Source organism: Malaclemys terrapin, chromosome 4 (assembly GCF_027887155.1).
Source record: "Malaclemys terrapin pileata isolate rMalTer1 chromosome 4, rMalTer1.hap1, whole genome shotgun sequence".
In the NCBI taxonomy this organism is placed as follows: Eukaryota; Metazoa; Chordata; order Testudines; family Emydidae; genus Malaclemys; species Malaclemys terrapin.
This window is the reverse complement of record NC_071508.1, coordinates 122232167-122246247: the sequence shown is the minus strand read 5'-3', so window position 1 is coordinate 122246247 and position 14081 is coordinate 122232167. Positions and strand designations below refer to the sequence as shown.

General features: G+C 40.1%; 1 protein-coding gene across 4 annotated transcripts in view; it reads left to right on the top strand.

Moving 5' to 3' along the window:
* Positions 1-14081, top strand: part of TTC7B (tetratricopeptide repeat domain 7B) — a 325154-nt gene that overhangs the window by 152164 nt on the left and 158909 nt on the right. For 3 of the 4 annotated variants that reach the window (XM_054028275.1, XM_054028274.1, XM_054028277.1), the window contains 4 exons: positions 8573-8656; positions 10727-10831; positions 13216-13333; positions 13846-13903. In XM_054028275.1, coding sequence (XP_053884250.1) covers positions 8573-8656; positions 10727-10831; positions 13216-13333; positions 13846-13903 — 365 coding nt within the window. The remainder of the gene's footprint in view (positions 1-8572; positions 8657-10726; positions 10832-13215; positions 13334-13845; positions 13904-14081) is intronic. The other variant, XM_054028276.1, reaches the window with a different exon arrangement.

The following is a 14081-nucleotide window of genomic DNA, read 5'->3' as shown; positions in this document are numbered from 1 at the left end:
GTGGTCATTACCACCTTCCATCTTTAAAACTCTTTGGTGCTGAGTTGTCCCGTCCTGCAAGTTTAAAAATGTTTATCTTTAGTAGTTCCTCTTTAATATCTAGTTGATTTACTCTTTAGTTACTGTTCGAATTTTAAAATTCCTTTTTATCCTTCTACTGACCTTAGATTTTCATTGGTTTTAGCATTTCATAGTTGTATTTAGCATTTCATGATTCTGCATTTCATAGCTGCTGATATATAGTCATTGCTATCAACCTCAACTGTCTGCTGCAAGTGTTTATCCAGGACCAGCAGGATCAAAAGAAGTTGGCTTCTTTGGCTAGCTTCTCTGCTAGTTAACCCAGCAGGAAACCTGTAATCATCTGATCTTCACTGGGAAAGCCCTGGGAGGTCAGTGACCAATCTTTCACCCACAGAAGGACTGTAGCGTAGAGAACTGGGAGGATTATTTCTACTACACTTTTAGTTTCTTTTCTTTATTCTATAACCAAAAGCTTGATATCAAAAGGACTGAGGTTGGAGATTTGAGGTTCGCTAAGTGTGACATCCCCCAAGACAAATCCTAAAAAACAAGAATTACCAAGTTGTGGGTCACCTCTTAACCATACCCTAATGTCCACCCAACATGCTTCCAATGACAAAGATACACTGCATAGTTGCAATGAACTTTCTTCTACCTCCAGCTGGTAAGGAAATGCCTTTCAAATAATATATTTATCTCCCGCACCGTATAATGCAGAACCTTAATTACAATGCCATGCTTTCCAACAGTCACATAACACATTCACATTTTGCACATGTGAATGTGCAAATGTGTCAACAAAGTCACAAGTGCAAATATTTGCTGATGTCTCTGAACTTGTGTGTGCATATTCCATACCTCTACAATAATTACTATTAAAGGCAGTGGCCCTGGAACTTGAGGTAGAGTGGTCCAGGATGGACTTCAGAGGTATTTTTGTTTGTTTGTTTTGTTCTGTTAGCCTAAAGTAAATATGATTCCACAATGTGGAAAAATGTGCCATTTTCTGGGAGTTGTGCTTGGTTGGGAGCGGGGGGAGGGAATCAAAAATTAGGTCAGGGGTCTGCACTGAGTACTGAAATTCCCCCAAAATTGTGTATTTAAAGCAGGGGTGGCCAACCTGAGCCTGAGAAGGAGTCAGAATTTACCAATGTACATTGCCAAAGAGCCACATCAACTCCCCCCGCTCCTAGCCCCTCCGGGCAGCCCCACCAACCAGCCCCTTCCTCCCCGTACCTCCTGATCAGCTGTTTCGTGGCGTGCAGGAGGCTCTGGGGAGAAGGGGAAGGAGTGAGGGCACGGCAGGTTCAGGGGAGGGGGCGGGAAGGGGTGGAGTGGGGGCAAAGCCAGGGGTTGAGCAGTGAGCACCCCCTGGCACATTGGAAATTTGGCGCCTGTAGCTCCAGCCTTGGAGTCGGTGCCTATACAAGGAGCCGCATATTAACTTCTGAAGAGCTCTGAAGCCACAGGTTGGCCACCCCTGATTTAAAGCATTGTACTTGAATAAATAGAGCAAATTACCCTGCTGTTTCCTGCATCATGTGAGAAGACAATAAATTAAAAAGAAAAAAATAGGAAACTTAACCTCTGAATTCTATTTTAACCAATACAGCTCTCATCTCAATGAATACACCTATAAAAACAGTAACATTCAAATTTATTTCACCCTATGGTAATGATACTTTTAAAACTCAATCAATATGGTTTTGTGGAAAATACTTCCTAGTGTGTCAATGAGCTACAGAATTTTTTTCTTAACGCATTTTGGGCACTACCAAAGCATAATTAGTAATACAGGTTAATGTTCAATGGGCCAACTGTAAGCCTTGTTGAAATCTTTATGTAGTAAGGGAGCAAATTTATGGCTACTAGTTGCTGTTTTTGGCTTAACCTCTGGGTTGTCATGAGAATCATGGCTATGAAAAGGAAAGCAATGAATATTATATCCTTGTATCTGTAAATACTAAAGATATTAACATAGTTTATTGAAGTTTTACAGTTCTCATAATGCATTATGAAGTCCAACATTATTTTGAAAGAAAAATATTTTTTTCTGATGCTGTGTACTTGTTTTAGGTGCCAATATGTTTGAGTTCAAACTTCTGTTTTTGTTCAAATCTCACATAGTAAATTTGTTTTATTTATCTAGTGCAGATTATGTTCTTACCACTGTAAAAGATACAAAGACTATCCCTGCCCTGAGGAGCTTACAATCTAAAACACTTAGCATAGGTAAAATGCAAGGTAAGACCCAAAGGAGGTATTGACTTAGACCACTACAAACATGTTTGTTGTTTTACTGTTTTAATAATGTTGGATTTAAATTGATAAGAACATAAGAATGGCCATAGTGGGGTCAGACCAACAGTCCATTTAGCTCAGTATCCTGTCTTCCAACAGTGGCCAACAGTGGCCAGGTGCTTCAAAGGGAATGAACAGAACAGGGCAATTATCGAGTGATTGCCCAGTTATTCACTTCCAGCTTCTCGCAGTCAGAGGCTAGAGATACCCAGAACGTGGGGTTGTGTCCCTGACCATCTTGGCTAATAGCCATTGAAGGACCTCCGTAAACTTATCTAATTCTTTTTTTAACCCAGTTATAGTTTTGGCCTCCACAATATCCCCGGAAATGAGTTCCACAAGTTGACTGAGTGCCATGTGAATAAGTACTTCTTTTTGTTTGTTTTAAACCTGTTGCCTATTAATATCATTGAGTGACCCCTGTTTTTTGTGTTTTGTGAAGAAGTAAATATTTCCTTATTCACTTTCTTTACACCATTCATGATTTTATAGATCTTTATCATATCCCCCCCCCCCCCCCCGAGTTGTCTCTTTTCCAAGCTGAAAAGTCCCAGTCTTTTTAATCTCTCCTCATATGGAAGCTGTTCTATTCACTTAATCATTTTTGTTGTCCTTCTTTGTACCTTTTCCAAGTCTAATCTCTCTTTTTGAGATGGGGTGACCAGAACTGCATGCAGTATTAAAGATGTGGGCATTTCATGGATTTGTATAGTGGCATTATATTTACTGTTTTATTATCTATCCTTTTCCTAATGGCTGTTAACATTTATTAGCTTTTTTGACTGATGTTGCACATTGAGCAGATGTTTTCAGAGAACTATCCACAATGATGCCAAGATCTGTTTTTTGAGGGGTAATGGTTAATTTAGATCCCATCATTTTGTATGTATAGTTGGGATGATGTTTTCCAATGTGCTTTACTTTGCATTTATCAACATTGAATTTCATCTGCCATTTGTAACTCTTCATAGTCAGCTTTGAACTTATCTTGAGTAATTTTGATTAGTGTTTGTAGGCCAGCTTGGGGCCTTCGGTTGTAAATTCCTGGAATTTATTTGTGGGGGTTTTTTGTGTCTTGTAGAGTGCTGAGCACATGGATGGCTTAACTAGTGCTTAAACTATATCAAATCCCAGCTGTAGCAATAATTGTTCCTTGTCAGTTGGAGTGATAGATACTTAAGTCACTTCTGAGAACTGTATATAACTACATATCTTTCCAACATAGTAGAATTATCTGCTGTGTCTCTTTAATAGGTCCTCCTTCCTACAGTGCTACATTTCACACAGCTTGAATACTGATTTAATTCAAGTTAGTGTAAATACAATGACATTCAACTTTTTTACTTTTTAGCTAAATGTCTACTCCCTAAATACAGGAGAACGACAGAAATTTTCATGTTTCAGTGTGAAAGCCATGTTAGTCTGTATCAGCAAAAACAACGAGGAATCCTTGTGGCACCTTAGAGACTAATAAATTTATTTGGGGATAAGCTTTTGTGGGCTAAAACCCACTTCGTCAGATGCACTCCACTCCATGCATCTAGTGAAGTGCATTTTAGCCTACGAAAGCTTATGCCCAAATAAATTTATAAATTTACATGTATTGGAAGGCCAATTGTGAGGTACTGAATTTTACAAAATAGCAAATAAGTAAACAAACAAAATTGGGACGTGGGGGATGTGCATCACAATATGGACACTTAGAATTTAGTTTCAATTATTTATACTGTTTCTTGGTATGCTAATAAATGCACTGCAGTATATTTTGCAAGGCTTATGAGACCTTAGTACAAAAATTCCTCACTACAGTGTCCTAGTAAATCTTGCTTGAGCAGTGGGGGAGGGGGAGAGACTAACAACTTTTTGTGCAAATTAGCCAGTTTTTAATGGGGCATTGCAGAGACTTCTTGTCTTTTTCCACTTTTGGCACAACTCACAGGATTTACAGTATTCCTTTATGTCCAGCTTTATACCTGGCCAGTAAAAATTCTTCTGAAGCTGTTCAAATGTCCTTTCTATTCCTAGGCCTGGTCTACACTGGAGGGAGAGGGGGGAGAGGATCAATCTAAGATACGCAACTTCAGCTATGAGAATAGCGTAGCTGAAGTCGACGTATCTTAGATCGACTTAGAATCACTTACTTGGCGTCCTCGCGGCATGGGATCGATGGCCGCCGCTCCTCCGTCAACTCCGCTTCCGCATCTCACCGTGGTGGAGTTCCGGAGTCGACGGCAGAGCAATCAGGGATTGATTTATCGCGTCTACACTAGATGCCATAAATCGATCCCCGATAGATCGATCACTACCCACCGATCCGGCAGGTAGTGTACACGTACCCCTAGATGTCCATCGAACGGATAGTCATGGGCTAAATGTAGTAATGCTGACCTGTGCTTTTTGAGCATTATCAGTTGTTTGTAGTGCTCCCTGATGCCCTTGTTCTTTCCCATTGGGGCTTCCCTAAATATCTTGCCTTCTTTCATAAAAAACCTCCCCCATCATCTTTTGCAGGGGTATTGCTAATGCTCTCTAGGAAAACATCTGTGTCCCGATCCTTAACAAAGGCTCCTTGCCTCTGGATGATTTGGAGGGCTGCTTCAGTAAGAGGAGCTGATACCCCCTCCGTGGCAGTGTTTCCCACTCTGCAGTGCAGGCAAAGTGTCTTTCCCTGTTCCTTCTGTCTCTTCCTCCCCTGGATCAGACAAAGGGGCTTCTGTGGTACATGCTTTCCCACTGCAGGTTACCACATTAGTAACTTTAGACACAGATATAATAATTTCCAACCAAAATGTCTGCAGGGATACCATCCCAAATTCCCACTTTCAGATCATATTTTGCTCCCCTCCTACTCCAGCTGTATGTGGGCTAAGGGTGCTGTGATTTCAAAATTTCCCAAAGCAAGGAGTTTTACATTTTCTTCTGGGAGCATGTTAAGCTCTTTGACCAGCTCCCTTTTAACCAGTGAAATCTGCAGAGCAGTATCTTTCCATGCCTGGCATACCCCACCATTAACCTTCACATCTTTGATGAATATCTTGTCCTCCACAACAGAGGATAAAAATAAATAATTTTCCTCTTGGGGTGTCTGGACCATGATTTTCAGATCTTATCGTAACTAAATTATCATATGCCATAGCCATGCTCAGTAGAACAGAGCTACTTTTATATATTATCAGCCTGTTTCCTTTTGTCTAGTAATCTCTCAGAGACGTGACCATGTTTATCATCTCATGATTTGTGAATTCACTGTATATTCTCTTGCTGTGCGATATGAATTTTATATTTCTATCCCTATATCTACTTGGAACTTCTCTTGGTGGTGGTAATGGCATATTGGGCCTTTATTAAAAAGCATTCCTCACCTCACTCAACTCATAGAAGAACTAGTTAGCAAATATTTTCCCAACAGAGGCATGTTGCTCAGTAAGCTATTGGTTCAGCTCTCTTGATTGCTGCAATTCTTGAAATGGAATTAATCACTGATTTCAAAGGTAGTGCACTGCATGAGCCAGGGTAGCTGTATTTTGAGATGTACCTATTTATGTGACTATGCATTCCAAATCTTATTTTTATATCTGGAATAAGAAATGTTCTCACAGTTAAACTAATAGGAAGAAAGGAAAGACTTGAACCTACAAGGTGAGGAGTGCTTTGGCTCCATTTTGCTGGCTCAGATGCAGTGTGACGAGCACCTTGCCGAATCAAGCCCTAGATGCAGGATGGAGTGGGCAAGAGCAGATGCAGTGAGACCAATTATATTCATGAAGAGCACAGCATGTTTGAATTTAAATTCGTGAACATTATAAAAACTACATAGTGATTGTAAAACATTTATTTATTTATTGGCTCCTGTTCAGGGGAAGCGTTTCAAATGCAGAGATGTCAAAATCACAATATATTTCCCCAAAAAAGGGACATGTATGCATATACATCACTATATGTACCACTTTATAACAGAGTTCTCAATGTCCATTACTAGGCCATGTGTTCATATCTCATGGCAATCCTGAGAACCAGAGAAATTTTCAGTTGAGACTTCACATCTTAAAAGGGGGGAAAACATGTGCAAGTGTTTTCAGTTGCACTGCAGAGCAAAACGGAATTGCTTGTCTCCAGGTCAGCAGCCTTAAGGACATCTAATACAGATAGGAAATTAAACTTGAAGACAGTTTGATGGAGGTCAAGGAAAACACATCAAAGGTGGCAATTGCAAAACAATATATCTGCTATGAAAGAGCTGTCAAATTACCGGAAAACCAGAGCTCACTAAAAATGTGTGGGATCTCAGTACAACTGGTTAATATCAACAGCAGCAATTCATTGGCACACTCATTGCTAACAGAGTTGTTGAATATCCCACTTTACATATGAAAGAATTACGATATTGTGGGCGAGAATAAGTAGGTAAATCAAAGCTAAGGAGAGACTCATCATTTTAATGGTGAATCTTTGAGATAAGTTTTATTAGCAAGAAGAGATCGTAAGGACAAACTTCTATATCAAGGGAATTAGATCTTTGTTTCTGGATTAGAGCTCCATCAAAATACCTCCCAACATTTCAAGAGTCTAAAGTGGCCCAGGTTCTGCCCTGGATGGTGGTGGTGGGTAGCACTGGGGAGGGATCAGCTGCTGCCCCAGAAATTGGGTGGCCCTGGGGGGGAGTTGCAGAGTGAACCTTCTTTGCACTCAGCCCACTGCGGCAGCTCTTGTCCCCCACTGGGCTGGCTGGGGTTGGCTACTCACTCTGGGCATTGTGACCTGGCCCCTGGGGCTGATGAGGATTGGGTAGGCGTTCCTGATAGGGGTGGCCAGACAAAATTTGAGTGAGCGGTGCTGTGACCCGATGTCCGGGTTGCAACGCCACCTGCAAAAATCTTTCTGTAACAGTGCTGCAAAGGAATTACTGATTTTTTTTTTTTAAACAAACACTGGTGAAATGTAAATGTGCATATGGTACCATAATTTTTAAGGATAATAATTAACAATATTTCTGTATTCAAAAGAATTTCCTATAATAAGAAAAATTATAATATGTAAATGTTATTCAGTAAACAAGAATGCCTAGTTAACACATTTCCTACCATTTTCATCTATTTCAGCCTCAATATTGTATCGTACTTCACTTCAGCTCCTGTTATGTGAAAACACAATAAATATTGTCTTTGTTTTCTTTCTGTGTTTTCCATAATACTGAAGGCTCATTTGAATACCAGAAATAGTGTTTGGGTTCTTAAAGCCATTGGACATCTGTCAGTGCAGAACACCTAGTTTGTATAATTGGGCTTTGCATGCTAGGAAGATAATTGCTAAATCAGTTTGTTTAATCCAGAAAAGCATCCAATCTCTGGACTCCCTGGAACTGGCCTCATTTAGAAAACCAGAATAATAAGCATAAGAGGATATGGTTTCTTAATGCCAACAGCAAATATGAAACTTTTGTAATTGATACACAACGCTAATTAAAATATATTAAATCTCTATATACTAATGATCAATGTACCTTATGGCATCCAGTTACGAAAGTGAGAGTCTCCGCTGAATATTCAGTGTAATAAATGAGTATTCTGATTTCTTACCCACCAGTAGTTTGAATCCAGATGTTTTCTTTAAATTGGAAATAATACTGCCAGATCAAATTTTCATTGTACCAATGACCAGTTTTGAGGGTGCTACTGCTGCAACAAGTGTTCACTTTGAATGAGAAGATGAGTATGTAGTTTCCTTTGGCACCTGAGTCTTAAATAAGCACCCAGCAGCTGGAAGTCTCGGGTCCTGCAGCCAACAGCCACGTGGCAGAATCAGATAAAAAGGAACAGCCACCATAGCAATATTTAAACATTCATGGTGTGAGGGAGAGACATTTTCTCCTCGGCTCTTAAATTTTGTAAATGTCCTTTAGAATGATCCTGTGGACTCTGACAGCTTCTGTTTGTTTTGTTTTGTTGAGTAGTAGTATGTATTATTTGTATTATTGTAGTGCCTAGAACCCCAGCGCTAAATGCTGTACACAAACAACTGAAAGACAGTCCATTTCCCAAAGAGCTTACTATCTTGATATGCAGGTTATTTGAACCAATTAGGTTTTCATTTCATATACTTTAAGTGAGGATGTATATGACAAATCTACAGAAAAGCCTTAGGATTGTTTTGATCTTCTTAAGCCATTAAGATAAGCATGTGCATAAATCTTTGAAAGCCCTTAATGAGTATTTTATAAATTTATTAATCATTTTTATTTTAAAATTAGTGTTTAGAAAGAGCAATGAAGTTTGCATTTGAAGAGTTCCATCTTTGGTATCAGTTTGCATTGTCCCTAATGGCAGCAGGAAAAGTAAGTCTAATCTTTTCTGTATATAATTCTTTGTATTGGTGGCTAGTAGTAATACAAATTATGTAGTGTTTTCCATCTTCAAAGAACTTTGAAAACATTAACTAATCCTCACAGAAGTTCTGTGAATAGTGTACTAGTGAATTTGTGGTCAGCATTGTACAAGGCACAAAAATACAGTTCCTGCCTCAAGAATTTACAATATAGACAGAACCAATATTAAACATTTGGACTTTGCTGCTATACACATTAAACTAAGCAGTAAAGTGAATGTAAGCTGTATTATTTTGTTTATTTTAGATAAGTTAGACATTACTCTGGAGAAAAATGCAATAGAGTTTATTTTGTTAACTGCCACTATGATCAATAGAGGTTTGATTTTTAGATCCAAGCTTATACGATTCAGACAATCCAATAGACTTCTAAATGTATTTAGTTTGGGACTTCTGTTCACACCATTATTTGTCAAATATTCTTGTCCAGGATGCAAAATCTCATGTACAAGTAAAAATTGAGTTGGAATATAACAACCCTTATCTTATACTTTTGGATACATTTTTTTCCTCTTACGTGTGAATTAGTATGGAGAACAAGCCATTTTTGTTACGTATTATGAATAGTTAATGTCTCCTGCTTCCACCAAGCCCAGTCTGACTGTGCACATAACTTTACTACAGAGAGAGATAATTTACTGAGAAAATTTTATTTATTTAAAGGACTGTTTTGTGGCTCCCCTATCTTGGAGCCTTTTTTCTTCTGCCCCAGTTTAGTTTAGAGGGGCCTCTAAATTATGCTGGGGATAGAAGCGGAAGAAAAAAGGTGTGAGGCTGAGGGAGCCATAAAGGGCTGATCTGTACTATACCTGTTTAGAAAGGTCCCTTACATGCTGTTATGCCAAGTGAGCATCACTGGAGTACAGCTTGTTCTGGCTATATTCGTCCCATCCCTTCACTAGTCATGCCTAAGAGTACGTCTTCACTTACCGGAGGGTCCGGCGGCAGGCAATCGATGTTCTGGGATCGATCCCGGAAGTGCTCACCGTCGACGCCGGTACTCCAGCTCGGCGAGAGGAGTACGCGGCATCGACGGGGGAGCCTCCGTGCCGCGTCTGGACCCGCGGTAAGTTCAGACTAAGGTACTTCGAATTCAGCTACGTTATTAACGTAGCTGAATTTGCGTACCTTAGTCCGAAGTGGGGACTTAGTGGGGACCAGGCCTCAGTCTAGGTTTTAGTCACAGGTATTTTTAGTAAAAATCATGGACAGGTCACGGGCAGTAAACAAAAATTCATGGCCTGTGACCTGTCCATGACTTGTACTATATATCCCTGACTAAAACTTGGGTTCTCTGAGGCAGAGGGTGGACTAGGGGTGCTGGGGGTGGGGAGCAGGTCGCGACACGTAACCCGGGACCCCCACTGGTATTGGGGAGGGCACCTGGCAGGCTGCCTACCCGGCTCTGCACAGCTCCTAAAGGCAGCCAGCATGTCCCTGCAGCCCCTAGGCGGAGGTGCAGCCAGGGGGCTCCATGCGCTGCCCCTTCCCCAAGCACCCGCTCTGCAGCTCCCATTGGCTGGGAACCGTGGCCAATGGGAGCTGCAGGGGTGGTGTCTGTAGGCAGAGGTGGCGCGCCTCCGCCTAGGAACATGTTGCCGCTTCCAGGGAGCCCCCCCAAGGTAAGCAGCGCCCAGAGCCGTCACCTCCTCCAGCACCCCAATCCCCTGACTCAGCCTTAGTCATGCCCCTGTTCTGTGGGGGGATCAGAAGTGGAGTGCTATAGACCAAAGGTGAGCCCTTATCTCTGCTGGTAGGGCAGTTTTCTAGCTCTTCTGCACCACTTGAGTGATATGCAGGGCTGGCATTTAATCCAACCTGATTGACTATACAGTGTATAAAGTCTTATATATGATCTGTACAGATGCTTATGGCGGATTGTTAAAATAAAAACAAATTAATAGTGGTTCCTTCAGCTAGTAAAACAGAAACTAGAAAATGTAACATGGGGGTCTTGCAGTACTGAGATGTTGGGCTTATGCTTTTAGAGTTTCACAGTGAAAAATACGTTTTTATACAGTCTGCTCGAGCTGTGAAAGTCTTGAAGGAGTGTATACGTTTGAAACCAGATGATGCTACTATTCCACTGCTTGCCGCAAAGCTATGCATGGGATCTCTTCACTGGGTAAGTTTATATTAGCAGTCAGATCAGCAAGGACTGAGAATTTCAAAATGTGACAAATCCTTGGTTATGGACTTTGAAAATATGGTAGACACACTGACAGCATGCAATAGAATATTGATTAAAATACAGCACAGGAATATTTTCTATAGGATTGCAGTTGAACAGTACTGTTTATCAGTGTCTTTATATCTCCATGGTTTAAAAATATTCAGGAACAGTTATTGCCATTAAAGTCAATATTTAACAAAAGTTAGCACACCTTGATATCTGGTGGTATAAGAAATCGCTAATATGTTTCAGACACTAAGGGGTGGTAACTGTTAAATTCTGACTTTTTAATAAATGACAACCACTTTAGCACAAAACTTTTTCACTAAGGCTACGTCTACACTACTCACAAGATCGGCGAGTAGCAATCGATCTATCGGGGATCAATTTATTGCGTGTAGTATAGACACAATAAATCGATCCCCGATCGCTCTCCCGTCGACTGCTGAACTCCAGCTCGGCAAGAGGCGGAAGCAAAGTCGACGGGGGAGCCGCGGCAATCGACCCCGCACCGTGAGGACGCGAGGTAAGTCGAACTAAGATATGTCGACTTCACCTACGCTATTCTCGTAGCTGAAGTTGCATATCTTAGGTCGATCCCCCTCTCCCGCCCCCAGTGCAGACCAGGCCTTATTTAGGAGCAGAATTTTTTGCATACAGATTTCAGAGATAGGTAATTATCCACACCGCACACCACTTGCTTTAATGGTTATATGGTTCAGAGATTAGTCACTTATTTTAGCTTTAAGAGTAAATAATTGGAGGGAGGATTTGTGACAGCATTAAATTTTATTAAGTATTCAGACATCCAAAGATCAGAAGGTAAAATTTCCCCTTGATATGGAATAGATATACTGTGTGTGTGTGTGTGTGTGTGTGTGTGTGTGTGTGTGTGTGTGTGTACGTTGTTTCTCAAATATATTAAACTTTTGCAAAATATAAAAATTTTGAGTTTTGCAAATAGGAAGTGAATGAATACGATATCAATATACAAAGATCAAAAACAAAAATCATTTTAGTTTATTAGTTCAGAAAGAAAAATTTAACAATTTGTGAGTATAATAAGGCACAAAAACGTGCTTTCATTACAGTCCTTAACATCCCCCAAAACCAAACACACACGCACACAAATTTCGTAGTAACATTTCTGTTGATGTTAGGTTTTGGAAAAGCTCACTTTTTTTTTTTTTTTTTTTTTTTTTATACAACCTAAATTTGGGACCATATTTAACTTGAAAGTGTTATTTAATAATAAAATACGTTATTAGATGCCCTTGAAACTGGTATCTCTCTCCTGAAGACATTGATTTAATAAAATGAATAATTTGGCATTCATTGTGGTTATTGTATGAGTTGCAAGGTGGGCCTGTAGCTTCCAGAGGAAATGGTTGGGAGGAAGAGGTGCAATTTTTGTAATAATTATGGTTATATTTAATTTGTTTTGAATGTATAGTGCCACAGAGGCAGGGCAGTGCTTTATAAATATTGCTTTTGTTTAGTTCAAGCAGAAATGAGAAAGTGGTGCAGTAGCAACTTGTTAAGTTGCTGAAAACATAGTATTACTTGATTGCTAATAGTGGTCCTTGTAAATTTCCCTACATGGGTGAATCCTGCATGGAGCAGCTTGCTGTATTGGACATGTAGGTTTTAGATTCATTTCCAGTAAATTCATGTTGTTTTTTCTTTGCAGTTTGTAGTCTAACTACTTGACAATGCAGAGTGTAGGAAAAGGAGTGGTATATGAATGTGTAGACAGGCCTGGATCTTACAAGGAGCTCTGCATTAGCAAAGTCAAATCAATGTGTGTGCGTGTGATGCAGAATCAGGGCCTTAGTTTCTGCAGTCTAAGAGAAATAAGTCAGCAGGAGAACATTCTTTTTTTTTAATTGGAAAATGTGACTGTTAGACAGTAGAGGTTGGCAGGTGGGGTTCAGGGACAGATATCGCATCTGAAAACAGATTTTAAATCCTTTTTTTGTTTTTGAACAGTCTAAATTTCAAGTTCACTTGTATCCTTTCAGTGCTAGTTCCCATTTCACCATAGAAATGGGTGTCTCAGCCTTGTGTAAGAGCTATATTCTTTGTTGTGGAGTTAACAGGAAAACTAAATGTAGGCGGAAAAGGGCGGGGGGGTCCTTACAGGAAGTGGTAATGGTTGACGTTATTTGTTAAACTGACGTAATGTATATTGCATCCATGGTCTGTACACTTCTTCCTAATTTTAGACTCACTGTAACACAGATTTTGGCTTGCTTTATATTTATGGTTTTGTGTGTGGAGTTTTCAAAAGCAAAAATCTTACAAAGACTTACGTTCATCTTTTGTAATATTTTCAGTTGGAAGAAGCGGAAAGATTTGCCAAAACGGTTGTTGATGTTGGTGACAAAACGTCGGAGTTCAAAGCAAAAGGCTATTTAGCATTGGGACTAACTTACAGCCTGCAAGCCACTGATGGTAAGAAAAGAATACACGCATAGGGTATGTCTACATTGCAGCTGGAGTGTGCTTCCCAGCATGGGTAGACAGATTTGCTAGCTTTGCTCAAGCTAGCACTCTAAAGATAGCAATTTAGCAAAATAGAGAAGGCAGCAGCTCAGGCTAGCTGCCCAAGCACAAACCTGCCCAGACCCCCTTGTTATGAATTCAGACCGTTGGCCACCTATGCTACGCTGGCTACACTGCTAATTTTAGTGCACTAGCTTGAGCAAAGCTAGTGTGTGTCTGTCTGCCCATGCTGGAAAGCACGCTCCCACCTGCAGTTTAGATATACTCATAGAGTTAGAAAATACCAGAGTCTCATAATGGAAAAACCTCAAACACACCAGCCTCTAAAAGAAAATGTGGTGTATGTTTTTTGTATCATTTTTGTCATAATAGTCTGTTAATGCATTAATCTTTGTTCAGTAAGCATGTGCAAGCAAATCTTTGACTCTTAAATATAGCTGATTAAATATATCCTTTTTTAGCATCTTTGCGAGGGTTGCAAGAGGTCCTGCAGAGAAAGGCTCTTCTTGCATTTCAGAGGTGAGTGGGTGTTAATCTTTTCATTTCATTCAGCTGTACATAGTGAAAAACCTTGTTATATGTGGTTTTAAAAAAAGAACTCTATGAAGATTATATAATGAGGATTTTACCTCTGGGAGTCTGGTTTCATGGGTACAGAACATATTGCATTAACATTCACTTCATCAGTTTCTGCCAG